This window comes from Gorilla gorilla, chromosome 6 (genome assembly GCF_029281585.2).
Source record: "Gorilla gorilla gorilla isolate KB3781 chromosome 6, NHGRI_mGorGor1-v2.1_pri, whole genome shotgun sequence".
Taxonomy (NCBI): Eukaryota; Metazoa; Chordata; class Mammalia; order Primates; family Hominidae; genus Gorilla; species Gorilla gorilla.
In genome coordinates, this window is record NC_073230.2 from 149,274,083 (window position 1) to 149,294,935 (window position 20,853).

At 42.7% G+C, this 20,853-nt stretch overlaps 1 protein-coding gene across 2 annotated transcripts in view; it reads right to left on the reverse strand.

Moving 5' to 3' along the window:
* The window catches only part of KDM7A (lysine demethylase 7A), a 96,061-nt gene extending 77,560 nt beyond the window's left edge, over positions 1–18,501 (reverse strand). Inside the window, exon 1 of one of the 2 annotated variants that reach the window (XM_031013292.3) lies at positions 18,185–18,501. In XM_031013292.3, coding sequence (XP_030869152.1) covers positions 18,185–18,378 — 194 coding nt within the window. In that variant the 5' untranslated portion in view covers positions 18,379–18,501. Of the gene's footprint in view, positions 1–15,326; positions 15,484–18,184 lie in introns of those variants that run through there. The other variant, XM_063708806.1, reaches the window with a different exon arrangement.
* Between the last annotated feature and the right edge of the window lie 2,352 nt (positions 18,502–20,853).

A 20,853-nucleotide genomic window follows, 5' to 3' on the forward strand; every position in this document is an offset into this window, starting at 1 on the left:
TTTCAATAGAGTGTTAACAACGAAAGCCTGATTGGATTGAGTACAAGAGAAAATGGGACCTCTCATTTCCTAGGAAAGGAAAAAAACCAAAAAACTGGAAACAGCAAGTAGGAACAACCTGGTGAATTTTGCTACAAAGGTAGCAAAGAAACAGGGCTGCAGCTGAAAAGGGATGTCATTCAAGAAAAGGGTTTTGTTTTTTGTTTTTTGTTTTTAAATAAAGGATACAGGCCGGGCTTGGTGACTCATACCTGTAATCCCACACTTGGGGAGGCCAAGGTGGGCGGATCACTTGAGGTCAGGAGTTTAAGACCAGCCTGGCCAACATGGTGAAACCCTGTCTCTACTAAAAATACAAAAAAATTAGCCAGGCGTGGTGGCACACACCTGTAATCCCAACTACTCGGGAGGCTGAGGCAGGAGAATCACTTGAACCCGGGAGGTGGAGATTGCAGTGAGCCGAGTTCATGCCGCTGCACTCCAGCCTGGGCAACAGAGCAAAACTCCATATTGGAAAAAAAATAAAAATTAAAAATTAAAATAAAGGATATATGCATACAATTGGCATGCTAACAAAAAAAAATGATGAGGTAGGGATACAACTGTTGAAGCCAGGTCCTTGAATGGATGAGTGGATGGGATCTAATACACCTAAAGATAATTTCCAACTACAGCAAAGACCACAATCTATATGACTTAGCAGTTGCCTTTTCTTTTTGAAATTGTTTCCAGAAATTCCCTAAATCTGAACACACGTTTCCACACTAAGGTAAACTTTGGCCCAAAGTACAGCGTTATGCATATGTGGAGGAATAGACTTCAAGCAGGCTTGAGGCCTCCTAGGAAGATGAGATTCCTGAGAAGTTGATCATCAATTCACCCAATCTTGCCATTCATACTGAGGACCGTCCTGAGGCTGTGGGCAGTTTCTCACAACCCTGGAACAGGCAATGTCACCAGTAAAATAGGGAGGAATCAAGAGGACCTCAGGACCCATATAACCACAAGAATGGCTAGACCTGATGGGATCCAGATGCAATCAGCATATCACTGGCAACAGGGCAGCTTTATGGGAAATTGAAGGCCAGGGAAGTTTGTCCTGCCAGTGGGACAAATTCTACTAAGCCTCCTGCTTTGTATAGCCATTCTCATTTGCTTATTTAAGTTCTTCAATCCTTGACGTCCATTAAAAAAAAAACAAAAAAAACCTGTACCCTTTCTCTGTGTCTACTAGCCTATCAATCATCATTACCCTTCTGACAATCTTATAGGTACACATTTTAGATAATATTTTTTATTTCAATAAATATATATTTTCTTACACCTATTAAAATGTAGCGTGAGCATCACTAACACGATTTAGCAGACACCTCTGTTTAAGGCAAGTAAATTTTTAAAAATAAAATCCATTTAAAGCAGTTTTAAAGAAAAATATTAAATAAGCAACAAAAGTGTTACACTGATATGGCAGAAACTGTGATAGAGGCCAATGAAAGCCTGAAATGTGATGGTGGTAAATGAAACTAAAAAATCACTGATGCAGTGGAGAGGAAAGGAAGGAAAGGGAAGAAAAGTCACTCATATCCTAACATTACTTGAAGTCCTAAGAAGCTTGTATCAGGGTCTTTCTTAGTTCTGTCCTCTTAGAATGTCTGAGGTGGTGACTGAATCAGCAGCCGCCCTGGGGTGAGGGGTAAGGCTGCAAAACAAAACACTCTGCAGACCTGCAAGAGATAAGCACAGGACAGACAGTCTCTGATTTACAATGGTTCGATTTAGGATTTTTCAACTTTATGATGGGCTTATCAGGATGTAATACCAAGGTAAATCAAGTAGCAGTTCCCCTAGGGCTGAGGTGGTAACACTCCTGAAGAGATGGGTGGCCCCAGCAAGTGATCCTGAGGGAGAGTGGTGTAAGACTTTGGAGCTTTAAGAGAATAATCAATTGCTTACGGGGTAAAGAATGAGAAAACTGAAAAATCAAGTTCAGATTCGGGATATGACCTCTTCTACTACAGGCTGGATGCCCACAAAGGCAAAGATAAGAAGAGAAAAATTCAGGGAGTAGGCTCCAGAGCTGACTACTTGGCATTTGGATGGTTGGAAAAGCAGGTAAGAGGAAAGATGTCCCTGAACCAAACAGAAGGGACTGCGTTCACCCAGTCACCATGGGCTCCAAAGAAAACTTTGATCCTTTGATATAAAGAAAATAAGGACAGGCTAGCACAAAAAAGAAAGTGACTCAAAACACCAGGCACACAAAGTTAGCCTTCAAAAAACTACCGAAATAGGAAGAATGTAAGAGAGGAATATGAATCAGACCTGTGACAAGTTAAATTACGTAAAAAGACTATAAAATTCCTATAATCTGCATATAGTTTACAACCCATGATTCCTTCAAAAAGTAATAAAGTAAAAAAGACTAACCACATGTCTACATTGTAGCATATGTGACAGGTGAGGCACTCTGGCAGTTCACACAGAAGAGGAAAAACCCATGAACCCACAAACCCAGTCCTTGGAGAGGAACACTCCCATGTGGTCCCCACAGAAAGTTTCCAAAACCATTGATGGAAACTGGCCAGAAAGCCCCTGTTTCAAGGATACCAGTGGTCCCATACCATCACTGACCGGCTCAGTTAAAATGCCATCAAAACTGTTTCATGTTCTGACCTTTGTTCTTTTTTTAAAACTATTCTGTAGGGTTCCAGACAATGGAAATATATCCAGGTCACATCTCCATGACCATTTTATTTTCTTTTTTAGTTTTGTTTTTTCGTTTTTTTTTTTTTTTTTTTTTTTACGGTAGGGGGGACGGAGTCTTGCTCTGTCACCCAGGCTGGAGTGCTGTGGCGCGATCTCGGCTCACTGCAACCTCCGCCTCCCGGGTTCTAGCAATTCTCCTGCCTCAGCCTCCCGAGCAGCTGGGACTACAGGTGTGTGCCACCACGCCCAGCTAATTTTTTGTATTTTTAGTAGAGACAGGGTTTCACCATGTTGGCCAGGATGGTCTCGATCTCCTGACCTCGTGATCCGCCCGCCTTGGCCTCCCAAAGTGCTAGGATTACAGGCGTGAGCCATTTGATATTTATTAATATTAAAGTATTCAAGGGATACTGTATATATCAAAAGGTCTACACTGGACCACATTCCAGTTTCTTTGTGAAACAGTGAATACTCACCTGACAACAGTTTTTGCACATTAAAAATACCAAATTATCTACAATGGTATAAGTTCCCCCAGCTTTCACAACTTCATGATTTTACTGCACACGTCAAACTGTTATAATTACTAACTGATAGGCCAGGCATGGTGGCTCACACCTGTAATCCCGGCACTTTGGGAGGCCGAGGCAGACGGATCACCTGAGGTTGGGAGTTTGCGACCAGCCTGACCAACGTGGAGAAATCCCGTCTCTGCTAAAAATACAAATTTAGCCGGGCATGGTGGCACATGCCTGTAATCCCAGCTACTCGGGAGGCTAAGGCAGGAGAATCGCTTAAACCCAGGAGGCGGAAGTTGTGGTGAGCCAAGATTGCGCCATTGCACTCCAGCCTGGGCAAAAAGAGTGAAACTCAGTCTCCAAAAAAAAAAAAAAAAAAAATTACTAACTGATAAACAGGAGTCCATATTAGATGTTTGAAATTCCTATGTTTTGTGCTCAAGGAAAAATGGCATTTCTAAATTATAAAGGAAGAAGATGTTAACAAAACATTGAGACTGTTTTATCCCTCTTCCCCATAATAAAATATAAACTGGACATAAGATCACTGTATTTTCTCTGACATTGATTTTTGTGTTAAGATGAATGCAACTTATAGCCCCAGTAAATAAGAATCTTAAATTTGTATAATATATTTAAGCTCAAACTTCTATTTCATTATCAGTGTTCTTTACACTTGTCTTTGATCAATAGAACATGAATTTTAAAATATGACTACAGATAAAAACAATTTCAAAATGGATAATGCTAGAAACTTACCATAAGGATACCCAAATGCTCGCCAAGAATAAAGATAAACATACACACAAAAATATATATCCTGCAGCACTGTTAAGTAATAAGAACAAAAGAGAAACCAACTCAAGAATCCATCAAGAGAGGACCAGTTAATTGTGGTAAATCCACAGAATGGAATTCTATGCATCTACTAAAAAGAATGAGATAGCTGTACATGCTGATATGAGAAGCTCTCTGAGATATCCAGGATATTTTAATAAATAAAAAGTAAGATTTTTGCTTTTCTTTCCTTTTTTTTAAACCTTTCTATATTCCTTGAATTTCTTGCCAGGCCTTTTTTTTTTTTTTTTTTTTTTTTTGAGACAATGTCCCGCTCTGTCACCCAGGCTGGAGTGCAGTGGCGCGATCTCGGCTCACTGCAAGCTCCTCCTCCTGGGTTCACGCCATTCTCCTGCCCCAGCCTCCCAAGTAGCTGGGACTACAGGTGCCCGCCATCATGCCCGACTAATTTTTTGTATTTTTAGTAGAGACGGGGTTTCACCGTGTTAGCCAGAATGGTCTCAATCTCATGACCTCATGATCCGCCTGCCTCAGCCTCCCAAAGTGCTGGGATTACAGGTGTGAGCCACCACGCCTGGCGCCAGGTCTTTTTAACAGTCTTGCTCTATCACCCACGCTGGAGTACAGTGGCAAGATCACACAATCTTAGCTCACTGAAGCCTCAAATTCCTGCACTCAAGCCTCAGCTTCCCGAGTAGCTAGGACTACAGGCACATGCCACCACACCCAGCTAATTTATTTTTTGTAGAGATGGGGGTCTTGCTACATTTCCCAGGCTAGTCTCAAACTCCTGTCCTCAGGTGATCCTCCTGCCTCGGTCTCCCAAAGCACTGGGATTACAGGTGTGAGCCACAGTGCCTGGCCCTCTTACCAGATTGTTTTTGTTCTATTTTTCTGTTTGTTTTTTTAATGACAGTTTATATGGTCAAAGGAAACATGGACCTTTCTATGTATTTGTCTTTCAACTTCTCTATATTGCTCAATATTGCATATTAAATTATATTCCTTTAAATATTTCTCATCCTTTAATAATGAGGATGCTAATTAATCAATTAACTGAAAAAATCAGTGATAATGGAAAAGAATCAAGCATTTAATTTTGCCTCTCCTACACTGTACAACTAGGTAACCAAAGACTAGATAAAAGAAAATTTTCTCTTCATAGAAGTAGTACAAGTAACAAATCAAAAACAAATTTTCTAATTATCAGTTATAACATTTTATAATTATAATGATAAAGGTATCATTCTGCAACTGCCATGAATGGATATTGGCATTGATCAATGGCAGCCAGCATGACAAAAAGAGAAACAACCAGACATTTTATGCCTTCTGCTTAGGTTCCTGATAGAAATCTACACCACTCTCCTGTGAAATTTTCGGGGATTTAGGGGGACCTGAATGTGATCAAGCTTCTCTAAAGCCAACTACCAATTTATAGGAAAGTGAGAAGCAAAAAGATTCTGCAGGGATGTAATCAGCAAAATCCAGAAAGTGGGAATTTTTAGGATAAACAACCACTTTGTGCAACAAAGAGTTTGCAAGGACGGGGGGAGGGTTAAAGACCTGAAAGAAAAACCTATAGATCAGGGTTTCTCAACAACACTATGGAGATTTTAGACTAGATCATTCTTTCTTGTGGGGGCTAACCAGTGCAGAATGTTTAGTAGCATCCCTGCCCTCTACCTACTAGCTGCCAGCAGCAACCACTCTGCCACTCCCAAATCAAAAATGTCTCTAGACATTGACTAGTGTTCCCTGGGAGACAAAAATCTCATCTAGTTGAGAATCACTGCTATGTATTAAGAAACTTACAAGATGTAGCAACTAATCACATGTGTGAACCTTATTTAGATCTTGAGTCAAACAAATAGTGAAAAAAATTATGACATTTTTGAGACAACTAGAAATATGGACAGTAGATATTAATGTTATTAAGAAACTGTTAACTATTTTTAATTATAATAAAGGTATTGCAGGTTTTTAAAATTGAGGCCTTATCTTTTAGATTTACATGCTGAAATACTCACAGATATAATGATATGGTATCAGGAATTTGCTTCAAAGTAGCCACGTAAGGGTGTAGTAATGAAGCTGGCAGTGAATTGATACTCACTGAAGCAGGCTTATTGAACCTGGAAGCACAGGATACTATTCGGTCTACTTCTGCATATGTCTGGTATCTTCTCTTTAAGAAAAATTAAAAGTCAAGAAGACCATGGTGCCTGGCAACATTCGGCTGAACGATAATCAGGTGACTGATTTCCACCAACAACGCCATGTATGCTTGCTCATATACCCTCAGAAGTCCTCAAACTAATCGATTTTGAAAGGAAAATACTCACCATCTTTTTAAAAGACAAATTAAAATAAGTGAACCTCAGGATACTTTATATCCCTGGGGTTCACAAAACACAGGTTAGAAAATGCTGCTTTGGGGAAATGCCTGGATCATTAATGCTCTAGAGACTCCTATTATATACATTCACCTGCTCAGTGTTTGTTATTCTATGTCACTTATATTTGCTGATTTTCTTTTATTCTAAAAACTACCAGAGCCAGTGGTGTTTTTTAAAAATTTAGAAACAATAATATTTTAAAATTTAGCTACAAAGCATCCTTAAGATACAACTTAATTATCCAATAGTAAACCAAGTAGTTAGGGCTATTTTCCCACCAGGTTGTTCTTCAGAGTAGCTAATGATAAGCTACACTTAAAAGTATGTTACAGTAGTCCCCTCCTTATTTGTGGTTTCACTTTCTAAGGTTTCAGGTACCAGTGGTCAGCCAAGGTCCAAAAATATTAAATGAAATATTCCAGAAACAGACAATTCTTAAGTTTTAAACTGCCTGCCGTCCTGAGCATCATGATGAAATCTTGCACCATCCCATCTAGGATGTGAATCATCCCTCTGTTAGTGTATCCAGACTGTTTTACTACCTGCCCACAAGTCTCTGAGTTATGAGATCAACTGTCGGGGTATCAATGCTTGTGTTCAGGTAACCGTTATTTTACTTAATAATGGCCCCAAAGCACAAGAGCAGTGAGGCTGGTGTGATGCTGGCAATGCAGATATGCCAAAGAGAAACCATAAAGTGCTTCCTTTAAGTGAAAAGTAAGGAAAGAAAAAAAAAAAAACAGTATGTTGAGTTCCTAAGATCTATGGTAAGAACAATTCTATCTATAAAATTGTGAAGGAGGCAAAAGAAATTCATGCTAGTTTTGCTGCTGCACCTTAAACTGCAAAAGTTACAGCCACACTGTATACCTTTTACTACGGTACATTGTTGTAATGTCCTATTTTATTCAGTTACTGTTGTTAATCTCTTACTGTGTGCCTCATTAATAAGTTAAACTTTGTCATGGGTATGTATATATAGGCAAAAACATGGTATACTCAGAGGTCAGTACTATCCGTAGTTGCCGGCATCCACTGGGGGTCTTGGAACACATATCTCCCTCAGATAAGCGGGGACACACTACTGTATACGCATATTAACAGATCTAAGGAAGAAAACTATACGATTCTCTCCACAGATGCTGAAGGAGCCTTTGATAAAACTCAACATCCATTCATGATAAAACTACGTAAATAAAATTGAGGAATACTTTTTTTTCCTTTTTTTTTTTTTTTTTTGAGGCAGGGTCTCACTGTGTCACCCAGGCTGGAGTGCACTGGTGGGATCATGGCTCACTGCAGCCTCAACCTCCCAAGCTCAAGTAATCCTCCCGCCTCAGCCTTCCAAGTAGCTGGGAATACAGGCACTCCCCACCATGCCCAGCTAATTTTTGTAGTTTTTGTAGACGGAGGCTCGTCATGTTGCCCAGGCTAGTCTCAAACTCCTGGACTCACGCCATCCACCCACCTTGGCCTCCCAAAGTGCTGGGATTATAGGCATAAGCCACTGCACCTGGAGGAATACTGTCTTAATACGACAAATTAGTCCTAAAGCTAGTATCTTCCTTAATGAGGAAATATTAGAGGCATTTCTACTAAAATCAGGAACAAAGCAAGCATACCCACGATCTACCACTATTCAACACTATACGAGAGGTATAAGCCTGTGCAATTATATAAGTGAAATCAAATAGAGGCGTAAGAATGGGCAAAGAAGTACTAAAACTCTCTATTTGTATATTATATATCAGTTCCCTAAGTGATAATACAACTCAAATAATTTTTTCAGCAAAGTAGTAGGATATAAAAGTAACATTTAAAAAACACAAACAATAACCAACAGCAAACAATAACCAACAGCAAACAAATGGTAAAGAAAATCTCATTTATAACACTAACAAAGAAAATTACTTAGGAATAATCTTAAAAATGTGTAAAATCTATACAAAGAAAAATTAAAAACACACCTGAAAGACACAAAAGTAGATATAAATAAAATAAATAAAAGGTAATACTATTCTCAGAGAGAAGGACTCAATATTATTAACATATCAGCTCTCATAAGTTTAATGTAACCCTAATAAAAATCCCAACAACGCTTTTGAATAAAATTAGACAGGTTGATACTAAAGTTCATATTAAAAAATAAATCTGCAAGAATAACCAGAAACACACTGAAAACAAATACAACAAACTAAGAGGATGGGACAGGCCTTACCAGACTTACACCATACTACAAAAGCCTCTGTAATTAAAACACTGTGGTGCTGACACATCAATGGACAAATCAGCCAGTGGAATAAAACAGAAAGTGCAGAAACAGACCCAAGTATATACAGAATCTTTGACATATGACTATTATATATAAATATGTTTTGGCATCTGAAGTCACTGGGACAAATGGACATTTCAAGAAATAGTACTGGGACAACTGGACAATTTCTTTTTATTTAGAAAAAATTCTATTTATATTTCATATTATATACAAAAATAAAATCCAAATGGATTAGTGATCCATTTAGAAGCTTAAAAAATAAAACCACACAAGTATTAGAAAAAAACACAGGAAAAAATTCTCTTTACCTTGAGGTAGAGAAAGGATTGCTAATTATGACTCAAAATCCAGAACCAATAAAAGACTAATAAATATGACTACATATTTCTTAAAAAAAATTTTGCATGGCAAAAAAATTACCATAAACAAAACCAAAAGACAACCGAAAGCTGTAAGAGAATACTTAGAACATTTACCACAAACAGCTAGTACCCCTAATATGTAAAAAGTCCTTAAATATTGAGGGACAAAGGACTAAAAGCTTGATAGAATCAGAAAAAAAAATGTAACCAGATGATTCTTGAACGAATATAGTCCTAAAACTAAGAAAAAAAAATGTTCAAACTCATTTATAATTAGACAAATGCAGATTAAAACATAGATACCATTTTCCATCTACTGGATTGACAAAGATTAAAAACATGACAACACATCCTGATGACAAGGATCTAGAGAAAAAGGCACTCTCACACTGTTGGTGGGAATGCAAACTGGTCCAACCATTCTAGAGAGAAATCTAGCAATCCTAATAAAACAACATATACATTTATCTTTTAACTAAGCAATCCCACTTTTAGCAATCTAACCTGAAGCCGTATCTCAATACAAGGTCGGGCGTGGTGGCTCATACCTGTAATCCCAGCACTTTGGAAAGCCAAGGTGGGCAGATCACCTGAGGTCAGGAGTTCAAGACCAGCCTGGCCAACATGGTGAAACTCTGTTTCTACAAAAAAAAATACAAAAATTAGCCGGGCACAGTGGCACATGCCTATAATCCCAGCTACTCAGGAGGCTGAGATGGAAGCATCACCTGAGCCTGAGAGGTCGAGGCTGCAGTGAGCCATGATCGCACCACTGCACTCCAGCCTGGGCAACAGAGCAAGACTCTATCTCAAAAAAAAAAAAAAAAAAAACTGGATGTAGGAGGCATCAAAATGTACTACAAGCAGTAACAAATGAACCTGTCAGTAAATGACATACATTAAAGTCGGGTGAAAAGAATTGACCTAAGTAACTTTGGAAAACAATATTCTGATTAGATACTGTAAGGCCAAAGGCAAAAAAGAAGTACTATATACACAAATACCGTAATCTAGCTAGCAAATTTGTTTCTCACAAAAATATAGGTTAGCAAATTCTTGGACTACTTTACAGGATTGAACAAATATGTTGTAGATAATGACAGCTAGGTTTCTCACTGCTGTACAAAAAAAGTTACAAGTAAGGAAAGGGGAAAGCTAAAATGAATCCTGTGGTGTTATATTAGAATCAAAGATATCATTATGAAACTTACAGTTCCTAATATATACAGACAGAAACAAAGACAAATGTGTGTGCATGTGTGCAATTAGTGTATTTCCTAGCTCTGTCCTCTGAGAAGGCCTAGAAACAATGAGCCCACTAATACCAGACCTTGGTTTCTAACACTGTTCTCCAATAAAAAGGAAACAGGGCTCACACATATAGACACGAAAATCATACAAGTTACCATTAACTCAACCTACAATTAATGGGAAAAGTAACCTTTTCATTAATGGAAAAAATAAATAATCACTACAGTAATAAAATGTAATTTTCAAAAAAGACCAGAAACTTGGTGGTAGTTGTTAAGATTAGCACTGGCTGTTCAAAGGCTGCACAAATTATCTCAAAATTTAAATTGCTCAAATCAACCAATGCTCACTTTTATAACCAAATTCTTCTATACCTGTTCCATTCTTACTCATAAGCCTCCACTTCAAATCTTCAAAAATAAAAGCATTCCTCCCCTTGGATGATCAGAAAACTCGATTTCATACCGAAAAATACAGAACAGGAGAGCATTCCAAGCAGAAATATACCCCAAACTAATGGGTTTTTTTTGTTTTGTTTTTTGAGACGAAGTCTCGCTCTGTCGCCCACCCTGGAGTGCAGTGGCGTGATCTCAGCTCACTACAACCTCCGCCTCCCGGTTTCAAGCCATTCTCCTGCCTCAGCCTCCCGGGTAGCTGGGATTACAGGTGCACGCCACTATGCCCAGCTAATTTTTGTATTTTTAGTAGAGATAGGGTTTCACCATGTTGGTCAGGCTGGTGGTGTCGAACTTCTGACCTTGTGATCCGCCCGCCTCAGCCTCCCAAAGTGCTGGGATTAGCGTGAGCCACTGCGTCCAGCCTAACTAATGGTTTTTAAAAAGCTTATGAGAGAACTATGTCCCATGCCTCCAAGTAGCCTGAGATAAGCCTCCCATAATCACAACATATTTTGTTCAAACAGCAAAGTTGTGTATAAATTATAAAACTCTTATAAGTGAAACACACAAATACTCATTATTCTATAATAAACAGTCATATCAAAACAATGAAATTGAGAAGTTCAATAAATGAGCTTTTTGTTTTCTCATAGGAAGATACTTATTCACCTAATAAGTTTATGACACCAATCATGAAGGTGAAATGTATATTAAACAAATTTGTAAAATATTTCCTATCCCTAACCAATTTTAAGAAGTCAAAATACACTCTAATAAAAAAAATCCATTTATACAACAAGGATAAAAGCAGAGTTAAATTATAAAACTTTTCAAATAAATATTTTATACATACTGTGTCCCCAAGGCAGTTATAATATTTTACATATTTACATTAAAGAAAATAATTTTGATTTAAAAAAAGGAAGATGTTTACAGGCATGTCTCTTCAGAACCCTGCCACAACTGTCTCACCTATGCACCCCTGAGATAGACAGACAAGTCACATGTAATCCTCCTCCTGAAGCTGGCTGCAGCCAAGGAGGAAGAGGAGACTCAGTACCACCTACCCCCTTGACGGCATGAGCTCTGGAGTCAGCCTGCCTGAGCTCAGATGCTAGCTCTCTCACCTCCCAGCCTTTCCATCCTGGGAAAGTTACTGAACTCCCTAACTCTCAGATTCCTCATGTGTAAAATGGGGATGATAATAATAGCAATTACTCAACAAGGTGACTGTGAGACTTCAATGAGTTAACCAAACATCTAATTAATTAGAACAGTGCCTAGCACTTTGTAAAACATTCGATAAGTGAGATTCGATATTTATCTCTTTCCCTTAGAGAACGTAAGTCACAAGAGAGCAAGGACTTTGTTTTGTTCATTGCTATATTTCTAGCACAAATACACTATATTCCTAGCACCTGGTACACTACAAACTCTTGGCCAAAGTCAACATCATACTCTATGACAAAACACAAGAGGCAATCTCATTCAAGACAGAAACAAGAAACAAATTTTAAAATACTGTGTCAGTTAACAAATTGGCAAATTTTTAGGGTGCATGGCACATCTGTAATCCCAGCTACTTGAGAGGCTGAGACAGGAGGATTGCTTGCACTCAGGAGTTCAAGATCAGCCTGGGTTGGTAAGGTACTGAGACCCCCATCCCCCAACAACAACAACAACAAAAGACTTCAGTGCACATGCAGCTCAGTAAATCTTTACATCTGTACACATTCATACAACCACCACCCAAGATCAAGATAAAGAATATGGCCGGGCATGGTGGCTCATACCTATTACAGGCACTTTGGGAGGCCAAGGTGGGTGGATCACGAGGTCAGGAGATCAAGACCATCCTGGCTAACACGGTGAAACCCCATCTCTACTAAAAATACAAAAAAAAAAAAAAAAAAAAAAATTAGCTGGGCGTGGTGGCAAGTGCCTGTAATCCCAGCTACTCAGCAGGCTGAGGCAGGAGAATCATTTGAACCTGGGAGGCAGAGGTTGCAGTGAGCTGAGATTGCGCCACTGCACTCTAGCCTGGAGACAGAGCAAGATTCGGTGTCAAAAATATATATATATTTATATTTATATACATATTTTATATATATTTATAAATATATATTTTTATATATTTATAAATATATATTTATTTTATACATATTTATATTTATATATTTATAAATATATATTTATTTTATACATATTTATATTTATATATTTATAAATATATATTTATATTTTTATATATTTATAAATATATATTTATATTTTTATATATTTATAAATATATATTTATATTTTTATATATTTATAAATATATATTTATATTTATATATTTATAAATATATATTTATTTTATATATATTTATATATTTATATTTATATTTATATGTCCTGAATCTCAGAAACTCCCTCTCAGTCAATTCCCACCCAAAAGGTAAACCCTATTCTGACTCCTAGCCCCACTTACGCCTGTACTTGAACTTCACATAAACAGAGCCAAACAGTATGCTCTTTTGTACTGGGCTTCTGTGTTCAACTTTATTATGTGCGAGATCCATTCATGTTGTGTGCATCCCTAGTGTATTCTTTTTTACAGCTTGGTATTCCATTTTATGACTATACTATAATATATCCAATCTACTGTTGATGACATTTAGGTTGTTACAGTTTGGGGACAACATGAAAAATGCTGCCATGAACAGGCTTGGGTATGTCTTTTGGTGGTAATACTGACTTATCTACAGATTAACAGTTCTTGTTTGTTTTGGTAGGGGCTGGTTAATAATACCTTAGATTGGGAGGATGCAGGGAACTAGAAAGTGGACACTGTAGGTGAGAGTAGAAATCGGCATAACCTTTCTGGAGGACAGTTTGGCAATAGGCACAAGAAGCCTACAAGCATCTATACCCTTTGACCAACAACACTAGTTCAAGGAAATTTCTTATTGAGAAATTGTACATGCCAGGTCTTCTTCTAACTGTTTTATACGTATTAACTCATTTTATTTATTCTAAGGAAATAATTAAATGACCACAATAATTTGTTTAGTATGTCAATCATATCATCATTAGTAAACATAAGAAAAAGTAGTAAACAGGTCAGGCGCGGTGGCTCACACCTGTAATCCCAGCACTTTGGGAGGCTGAGGCAGGTGGATCACGAGGTCAGGAGATCGAGACCATCCTGGCTAATACAGTGAAACCCCATCTCTACTAAAAATACAAAAAATTAGCTGGGCGCGGTGGCGGGTGCCTGTAGTCCCAGCTACTCTGGAGGCTGAGGCAGGAGAATGGCGAGAACCCAGGAGGCGGAGCTTGCAGGGAGCTGAGATGGCGCCACTGCACTCCAGCCTGGGCGACAGAGCGAAACTCCGTCTCAAAAAAAAAAAAAAAAAGTAGTAAACAAAGTAAATAACAACAGGGTAATTATTTTCAAATATATTGTACTTCTGTGAAATTAAACACAATGTAGCCACTAAAAATGTTTTCAAAGAACATTAAAGATACAGGAAAAAGTATACATCAATGAAAAAAGGTAACATGGAATGCATAGAAAGAATTCGAATTTTTTTTAAAAAGAATATACATATACACATACCACATTATTAATAAAATAGTGGTAATCACTGGAAGACATGCGTACTTTCATATTCTTTATACTTTTCTGTACTTTCCAATTTTTCCTTAATATATTGCTTTTATCAACTAAAAAATGCAATTAAAGACTAATAAACAACGGTGTTTACATTCTAACAGGAAGAAAACAGAAACTCTAATACAATTCAATTAGGGCAGTGAGACAATTTTGCATATGACGATATAAAAGTATTACAGAAAGACATCTAGCCTGGAGATAAGGGAGCGGGGCCTTATCAGGAAAGACGTTTATAGTGGTACTTCCACCAAGAACTCAGGGAGAAAGAACTGTATCTCCAGGTTAGACAGAACATTCCCGGCAAAATCCTGTTAATTCCTCAACCCATTGCCCCTAGAGTTCAATTATACACTGTACCCTGCCTGGCAAGTGTTCTTTTCTCACTTGCAAAAAGGCTTAGGCAGACGGACAGATGGGAATTGGTATGCAGCTAAAGTTTGACAGCATCAGACCTGGAAGACGCTGGTTCCATCCACCCTGCAGCCTGACAGAAAAGCATCAAGGACAGGTCTTCCTTCCCTGTCACAAGAAATTAGGGCAACAACTTTTCAGATTTCCTTATGTCAGAAACGCCAGGCAGAATAAACTAAAATTTATATATATCAAAATTCACTGATTCCTCAGTTTAAAAAGTCCTTCTACTTAAAGAAATAAAGTTAACAAGAAATTACCCAGGCAATGGCAATTCTCTGTATCCAACCTCCTACTCCTCCTTGCTCCTCTACAGATGGACCACATCTGGTCCAATGAAATCTAAGCATGGTAAAGATACATCTTAGTCCTTTAGGGGTCAATTCTCATGGAAGCAAATGATATTTGTTTAATAGTTAATATAAAGGAACATTTTGCTGTGTTCCGAAAAACGATCACTCATTTTATGGTACAGTAAACATCAGAGTAAATACCACGGGAAAAACATACAGAGTCCAAATTACAAATACTTAAGAATTAAACTTACTAGGCCGGGCAGGGTGGCTCACACCTGTAATCCCAGCACTTTGGGAGGCCGAGGTGGGCGGATAACCTGAAGTCAAGAGTTCGAAACCAGTGTGGCCAACATGGTGAAATCCCGTTCCTACCAAAAATACAAAAATTAGCCAGGCGTGGTGACGGGCACCTGTAATCCCAGCTACTCGGGAGGCTGAGGCAGAAGAATCACTTGAACCCGGGAGGCGGAGTTTGCAGTGAGCAGAGATCGCGCCATTGCACTCCAGCCTGGGTGACAGAGCGAGACTCCGTCCCCCGCCCCCCAAAAAAAAAAAAAAAGAATTAAACTTAATAAAAAGATACTGCTTTTGTAGGGCAGGACAATATAGCTAAATTTTCTAACTTTTGATATCTGAACCACATAAAAGTTTCAAGGATTGATGGTCAAAAAGACCCTGGGCTCAAAAAAACCTATTTTAGACTCACTTCCACAGATATAAAGTTACACAAATTTATGTGTCAAAGCAGAGAGGGCATATTTGTTTTGGCCTTGCTCTCCCTCCTTCCCGTAAGCCCTCTGTATTTCCTATTTCCCTATTTACAAGTGTATACTTAAATGTATTACAAAATTCTCCATCAAATACCTGGGGCTTTTCATGGTTATAGTGTTAAGTGACCTAAATTAAGATAAATACAATTCTAGTCTAAAATTTGGTAGCCTATCAAATCCGCATTGCATAATGAGACAAGTTTCTTTTTTCTTTTTTTTGAGACGGAGTCTCACTCTGTCCCCAGGCTGGAGTGCAGTGGCGCGATCTCGGCTCACTGCAACCTCCGCTTCCCGGGTTCAAAAGATTCTCCTGCCTCAGTCTCCCAAGTAGCTAGGATTACAGACACGCACCACCACGCCCAGCTAATTTTTGTATTTTTAGTAGAGACGGGGTTTCACCATGTTGGGGTTTCACCATGTTAGCCAGGATGGTCTCGATCTCTTTACCTCGTGATCCACCCGCCTCAGCCTCCCAAAGTGCTGGGATTACAGGCGTGAGCCACCGAGCCTGGCGAGACAAATTTTTATGCAGTTTAAACTACCTCAAATTTCAAAAAATAGTTCTTTGAAAAAAAAATAAGCATTTACATAATCACCAGGGATTCTGATTTTATTCTATATAGAACCTAAATGTTCGGATAATCTTTATTCTAGTTGCGTAGAATATGTTATGGAAACAGGATGTGGAAATAGAATTGGATATACAAGACTGCTAAAGATTATACGAAACGAGGACGCTGCCTTTCTTTTAAAGTGATAATTTACTGTGTCTTGTTTTCTGTTGTGAGAATCGGCTAGCCTGAAAACTGATTAAATAAAACTGTACTTGAAAATTAAGTAAAACTTAACTACACCTAGCACTAAACACTGCAAAGAACATTGTGATTTACATGGTTTTCTCTCCCTGGACCAGTAGAGGGAGACTAAGACATCTGGCCTGGTCTTGTAGTGTTTCTGTAAAATTGGGGAGGGGGGAGCGGAGGCTGTATTTAAATGTCCTGCTGTCAATCAAAAGACACTTCCTACAATCACAGTCACCATATCTGCTATTACTCGTGAGCGTGCTCTCGCCAACAGACAACACCAAACGGGGCCCGGGAAACCGGCTTCAACTAAAGGTGACCGCAGGCTTTGCCACAACACCCAAATAAGGACTTTGGGAGCCCAACCCCAACTAGTTTCTTTGTTTAAATGCCTGTGAATCCCTCCCACGCCGGAGTCAAGAGGCTGTGGCGCCGCCCTTTATTAGCCTCACACTTTGATTACAAAACACACGAGTCGGCGGCCTGGCTGCGGAGGCGGCCCGAGCCCTCAAACGTCAAACCCGGAGCGCGGCGGCGGCTGAATCAGAGGGCAGCGTCCGCCGCCGCCGCCAGCCGGCCCCGCAGCGTCCGCCCGGCCGACTCAAGTTCGCCGGCACCGGCGCCCGGGGCACAGCCGCAGGCGGTCCCGGTGTCGCCGGCTTCGAGCGATGGCAACTGCACTCTTTGTAAAGTTTAAGCCGCGGCGCGAGGGCGACGCAGGGGGTCCGGAGAAGCGTTCCCTTCGGGCCCCCGCCGCCCACTCCATCTGCCCCAGTCCCGGCGACCCGGGTGTGTGCGGGGGCCCAGGGCCGCGACCCGGGTCAACCTGCCGCCCGCCGGGGGCCCGGCCCCAACTTCCCCGGCACCTTTCAAGTCCCCGAGAGCGAGTGCCTCATCTGTTGCTCTGTTTACTCCGCGGAGCCCCGCCGAGCTGGCTGGCGCGGTCGCCTCCCGGGCCCGCCGCTGCCCCCGTCCCACTGGCCCAGGAAGTTTGATAAAGACGGGGAAGGGGGCGCGACAGGGACCCGCGGCGCGGAGGAGACGCGGGGCCAGGGCGACCCCATCGCCGCCCGGAAGGAAGGCAGGCGCGTCGGCCGGCCGGGCAGAGCGGCGGGGCGGCCGGCGACTCCGGCCGGAGCCCCGGGCGCGGCGGGGCGGGGCGGCGGCGGCCCGGGCTGGCGAGGGGCTGCGGACCCGGCCGGCGCTCCGCCCGACGCCCCCGCCGCGCCCGCCCGGCCGCGTCCCCTCGCCCCAGGCTCCCCCTGCCAACTTCTCCGCCGGCCCTCTTTGTTCGTGTTTGTTGTGGCGACTCTTCGCCCGGGCCAGGCAAGCCCACCGGCTCCCCTCTGGAGCCCGCCCGGCGAACCCGGGGCACCGCGCGCCCCACTGCCCGGCCGGGGGGCTAGGCACCGGGGCCCCCTGAAAGCTGGGCGCGGCGCGGCGGCCCGGCCCGAGGGAGGCGCGGGCGGCCGGCGGCGGCGGCGGTTGGTCGGTGGCCGGCGGTGGCGGCTGCGGGGCTGGAGGGGATTTATTTACCTGCCGTGGAACCAGTCCTTGCAGATATCGCACTCGATCATGAAGCGGTTCACGTCGTACGGCTGCCGGCACACACAGTACACGGGCGGGGGCGGCGGAGGCGCCGAGGCCCGGCCGGGAGCCGCCACCGACACGGCTGCCGCGGCGGCTCCAGCTGCTGCTCCCGCGGCCACCGCCGCCGCCGCTCCGGCCATCTTTAAAAAACACACACACGCTCGCTCGCTGCTCCGCTCGCCGACTGGAGCGAGCGCAGCCGCCAGCCAGCGCCGCCTCCTGCAGCAGCCGCGGCGGCGGCGGCGGCGGCGGCGCCTCAGTGCGCGCGCGCGAGGCCGCGGCGGCTGGCGGAGGGGGAGGAGGCGCGCGCCACGCGCGAGGCCCAGACCCGGCTGCTTCCGGCGCTCGGCGCGGGGCCGTGCGTCTCGCGCACGTCTCTGGCGCCGGCGCGCGCTCCCCGCTCCTCTCCGCGACGGCCGGGCGGAGGGAGCTGTTGAAGGGCACGCAGGCGGCTGCGGGGGCGGAGGGAGCCGAGGCCCCGTGAGGACACGCGCGGTGGTGGCGGTGGCGGCGGGCGCGCGGCCGCAGCCGGAGGAGGACGGCGGGAGCGTGCGAGGAGCTGGCTCGGTTATTTCGGAGCGAGAGCCGAGGCCGGGGGAAGTTCCTGCGGAGTGCTCAAGGGCAGAAGAGGTGCCGCGTCCCGAAGAGGGGAAGCGGAGAAGTTTTCTGCTGCCCGGGTCGCCTCGCGACGCTGAGAGAATCGCCCAGCCCTCCGCAGCCGCCCAGCGAGAACCGGAGCTGCGGCCCCGCACCGGCGTGAGTCCAGCTGAGCTGACACGCCGAGCCGGTTGTGCCTTTCCGAGGGAGGAATGTGCCGTGGAATCCAAACTTTGGAAAACGTCCCACCCGAATTCCCACCGAGCAGCAAGGAGACCAGAGCGTCGATGGAGCCACCGTTAGTTGCGGGAGGGCTGTCCCCAAGAGGAATTCATCACTGTCGTCCGCTGGGAGGGACCAACCTTGAAATGGGGTTGGTGGAGAGAGGGATGGAGAAGAGCCGGCGTGCTTATAAATAACAAAACTTAGCTATGAACCCTTCCGATTCCCAAGTGGGGAAGATAGGGGTAAAATTCTAAGTGACTTCTCGCTCCGAAGAGGGATACCACAAAAAGCGGAGCGCAGGGTACTTGGCGTATAATAAGCCATCAATAATTTTTGGGTGAAATTGAGAGCCAAATATAAGATGATAAACTGAAGAATAAAAACAGCTGACAAATACTGTATAGAAAAGATTGCGTTGGAATCATAACTGTGGATTGGAAGTGATGTTAACGATTATTGAATTGAGTGTATGTAGCTGAATTTCTGCTGGCATTTCTATCAGTGGGGGAAGCCCTCACAGCTCCATAGGTAATTTTTGTTAGGGGAGGAAGAAGTGTTGTTCTGTCACCCACCCCCAGGCAAAGAGTCGCTGATCTAATTATCCATTTCTTTCTTTCTTTTCTTTTTTTTTTTTTTTTTTAAACGGAGTTTCGCTCTTGTTACCCGGGCTGGAGTGGAGTGCAGTGCAGTGCTGCGATCTCGGCTTATTGCAACCTCCACCTCCCGGGTTCGAGGGATCCTCCTGCCTCAGCCTCCCAAGTAGCTGGGATTACAGGCGCACGCCACCGCACCCGGGTAATTTTGTATTTTTAATAGAGACAGGGTTTCACCATGTTGGCCAGGCTGTTCTTGAACTCCTGACCTCAAGTGATCCGCCCGCCTCGGCCTCTCAAAGTGCTGGGATTACAGGCGTGAGCCACCAAGTCCTGCCTAATCTCCTTTTTATAGTTGAGGAAAGCTAGTAACTTGACTGAAGTCTCATATATTAGAGCTGTAACTAAAGTTTTTAAGTGTCTCAATTCTGCAACTATTCGTTTTTCTATCACATCACTGTTTGGCATATATATAGCAGGAAAAGGAAAGGCTGGAAATTAGTTGACCACACACTGATTAAGCTTGAAACATATTTCTACTGGAGAAAAAAAGTTACTGTAATTTTGGCATAGGCATCACATATTGCTGGAGTGGAAAGACCCATGCACTCAGGTCCTGCTTTCTATAAGCTGTGACCTCGGGCCAGTCACTCCATTTCTCCTGAACTAGATCACTGATGATCTGTTGAAAGAAAAAATATGGCTAGTAATGCCTTAATTACCTCACAGAGGTTTTACAAGGAGCAAAAAGACAATGTATTTTTAAATGTACTTTGTAGAAGGTGTGTGTTGTCGAGACAATACAGCAGTGAAGAGAAGGCATGCAAAGCTGTCTTGTTGGAGTCTGGCTAAAGAGCACCAAAGCAGCCTGGTGTGGGATGTCCTCTGGGGGCCACCTGGACTTGCTATGTTAACATGGAGGGACTAGGCAGGGGTATGAGGAAGGCAGCCCAGCAGAGGAGGAGGCAGCAGCAACAATGAGAGATTGGTTATCCATATGACTTGGATCTGTGTCCCCACCCAAATCTCATGTTGAATTGTAATCCCCAATGTTGGAGGTGGGGACTGGTGGGAGGTGACTGGATCATGGGGGTGGATTTCTTATGAATGGTTTAGTACCATCCACTTGGTATTGTCCCCGTGGTAATGAGTGAGTTCTTAAGAAATCTGGTCATTGAAAAGTATGTGGCACCTCCTCCC